This window comes from Rhinopithecus bieti, unplaced genomic scaffold (genome assembly GCF_001698545.2).
Source record: "Rhinopithecus bieti isolate Rb0 unplaced genomic scaffold, ASM169854v2 scaffold_6708, whole genome shotgun sequence".
NCBI classification, from domain to species: Eukaryota; Metazoa; Chordata; class Mammalia; order Primates; family Cercopithecidae; genus Rhinopithecus; species Rhinopithecus bieti.
The window spans coordinates 5,548,088-5,551,387 of record NW_016806329.1 but is presented as its reverse complement, the minus strand read 5'-3'; the positions used below and the strand labels follow the sequence as shown (position 1 = coordinate 5,551,387).

Sequence of the window (3,300 nt, the reverse complement as noted above, 5' to 3'; positions counted from 1 at the left end):
CCTGCATAATACCGTAAAATATTCCGGCTCTAAATTACACTCGGCGGAGAGATTTAGGCAGATTACAATCCTAATTGGCCGCACGGTGCTGGGGAAAGGGGACAGAGAGAATTGGGGGACCTGGAATTTGGTGTACTATCACTGCACCGCAGCTCTACTTTCCATTAAGAAAAAGATCATACGACGAAGTCGAACTAAGAGATGTGAAGTAAAAAATGAAAAGATGGAGTAAAAGTAAGAAACAAACTCTGAGACGAGTGGGGTTTTCCCCGTTTATTCCAACAGCAATCTTAAATGATAGACGTCATGTAGCAGTTATATATCTATGAACATGTATGAGAGGTTTATAAATACCTGCATACATAAATACAAACATCCTGTTGTACATGAGAGATCGTAAATGCTTGGGCATCAGAAGTGGGAGCTGATCCTAGCTTGGGTGCAGCATCGGGCAGGCAGGCTTCTCTTTGATGTGAGTGCCTTCTGGGCGCCCGGCGCGTCCAGCCTCGCCCAGAGCCGCCCGCGGTCGCGCACGTCTGACCCGAGTCCGCTCGGTCACCAGCCTGAGAGCCGGCTCCGCACCGGCTCCCGCACCCCAGCCACCAGGGTGGTGACACACACCGGAGTCGAATTACAACCCTGCAATTAACATATGACTGACGAATTTAAAACAAGAGGGGAAAAAAAAAAAAAAAAAACCTGAGCAGGCTAGGGAGTCCTCTGCACACAACTTTTCTCGGGGTGTAAAAACTCTTTGATTGGCTGCTCGCACGCGACTGCCCGCGCCCTCCATTGGCTGAGAAGACACGCGACCGGCGCGAGGAGGGGGTTGGGAGAGGAGCGGGGGGAGACTGAGTGGCGCGTGCCGCTTTTTAAAGGGGCGCAGCGCCTTCAGCAACCGGAGAAGCTCCGTTGCACGCGACCTGGTGTGTGATCTCCGAGTGGGTGGGGGAGGGTCGAGGAGGGAAAAAAATAAGACGTTGCAGAAGAGACCCGGAAAGGACCTTTTTTTGGTTGAGCTGGTGTGCCAGTGCTGCCTCCGATCCTGAGCCTCCGAGCCTTTGCAGTGCAATGTCCCGCCTGCTGCATGCAGAAGAGTGGGCTCAAGTGAAGGAGTTGGGAGACCACCATCGCCAGCCCCAGCCGCATCATCTCCCGCAACCGCCGCCGCCGCCACAGCCACCTGCAACTTTGCAGGCGAGAGAGCATCCCGTCTACCCGCCTGAGCTGTCCCTCCTGGACAGCACCGACCCACGCGCCTGGCTGGCTCCCACTTTGCAGGGCATCTGCACGGCACGCGCCGCCCAGTATTTGCTACATTCTCCGGAGCTGGGTGCCTCGGAGGCCGCGGCGCCCCGGGATGAGGCGGACGGCCGGGGGGAGCTGGTAAGGAGGAGCAGCGGCGGTGCCAGCAGCAGCAAGAGCCCCGGGCCGGTGAAAGTGCGGGAACAGCTGTGCAAGCTGAAAGGCGGGGTGGTGGTAGACGAGCTGGGCTGCAGCCGCCAACGGGCCCCTTCCAGCAAACAGGTGAATGGGGTGCAGAAGCAGAGACGACTAGCAGCCAACGCCAGGGAGCGGCGCAGGATGCATGGGCTGAACCACGCCTTCGACCAGCTGCGCAATGTTATCCCGTCGTTCAACAACGACAAGAAGCTGTCCAAATATGAGACCCTGCAGATGGCCCAAATCTACATCAATGCCTTGTCCGAGCTGCTACAAACGCCCAGCGGAGGGGAACAGCCACCGCCGCCTCCAGTCTCCTGCAAAAGCGACCACCACCACCTTCGCACCGCCGCCTCCTATGAAGGGGGCGCGGGCAACGCGACCGCAGCTGGGGCTCAGCAGGCTTCCGGAGGGAGTCAGCGGCCGACCCCGCCCGGGAATTGTCGAACTCGCTTCTCAGCCCCGGCCTCTGCGGGAGGGTACTCGGTGCAGCTGGACGCTCTGCACTTCTCGACTTTCGAGGACAGCGCCCTGACAGCGATGATGGCGCAAAAGAATTTGTCTCCTTCGCTCCCCGGGAGCATCTTGCAGCCAGTGCAGGAGGAAAACAGCAAAACTTCCCCTCGGTCCCACAGAAGCGACGGGGAATTTTCCCCCCATTCCCATTACAGTGACTCGGATGAGGCAAGTTAGGAAGGTGACGGAAGCCTGAAAACTGAGACAGAAACAAAACTGCCCTTTCCCAGTGCGCGGGAAGCCCCGCGGTTAAAGATTCCCGCACCCTTTAATTTTTGCTCTGCGACGGTCGTTGTTTAGCAACGACTTGGCTTCAGATGGCAGCTACATTTGATGGTTTGCAAATGCCGCGGCTGTTCCAAACTTCCTAGGGTCTATACTGTTTGATGAAACTTTGTTAAAGTCGTGTCCTTTCCGCCCACCTTCTGCTCCCCGTGTAGATAGATACCGTACAATTGTATGTACCCATATATGGCATCATTATTCTAGTTCCCTGCTGCCAATACGCTGCTGAAACGTCGCATCTTCTCTGTCACTGGTTGGGGTTTAATTTATTTTGTGCCCTGGGCATCCATCCCTGTGTGTTGCGCACTCAAGTGTGGGAGATTTAGTTTTCCGAAGTTGTTTTCCAAAATGCACAATGAAACGCAAAATTAGTGCTTCCAAAGTGGATAACTTTTGACTATGGAATTGTTAGAAAACAGGGAACTTTAAGGTTTATATATTGTATAAACATACCCAGTATGTGCATCCGATCGCGAGTGGCGTCTTTTAGGAAACTTGGCGCACGCACTTTATCAGCCGCTGCTGCGGTGGTGGCTCCAGGAGAAACTCAACTGCCAATTGCAGACCAGTTTTGTTTTTGTTTTGTTTTTTTTAACACAGCCACTTATAACTCTTAAGCTCTTTGCAAATGTTTGTTTAAAAAATGAAAATTAAAAAAAAATCTAGTAGTGTCAAAAGCATTTGGTCAATTATTTTGATATGTAAAAAACTTATTTTATTATTGTTTGCTAAAACATTTCTACCCCTTTATCTTGATTCGGTCTTTTTACGTTTCTATTCCGAGTCATTTTATGTAATTTAGCAAGGCCAACTGGCCATTGTTTTTACATGATTTTCGTTTTGGCAAATGTGATTAAAATAAACGTGAAAAAGAACCCGATCCAGCTTTATTCGCATGAGTTGAACTACTGAAACAATTTTTAAACAGGAATGACTTTGAAGAATTGTGCAAGCTCTTCTATTAAGATGCCATGTATGCGATCTTACAGTTTTGAAGAAAATGTTGTAAACTTGGTGCCTTCAAGTAGTATTAAAACCCCTTCAAAGAAAATAACT

At 51.4% G+C, this 3,300-nt stretch overlaps 1 protein-coding gene across 1 annotated transcript; it reads left to right on the top strand.

Moving 5' to 3' along the window:
• The first annotated feature begins 934 nt into the window (after positions 1-934).
• On the top strand, positions 935-2,925 carry ATOH1 (atonal bHLH transcription factor 1). The gene has a single exon (XM_017875514.1). It carries the CDS (start codon positions 1,072-1,074, stop codon positions 2,134-2,136), a length of 1,065 nt encoding a protein of 354 aa, XP_017731003.1. The 5' UTR covers positions 935-1,071; the 3' UTR covers positions 2,137-2,925.
• The last annotated feature ends 375 nt before the right edge of the window (positions 2,926-3,300 follow it).

Coding starts and splice junctions, on each gene's coding strand:
- ATOH1 (XM_017875514.1), top strand. CDS start 1,072: ATGTCCCGCCTGCTGCATGCAGAAGAGTGGGCTCAAGTGAAGGAGTTG.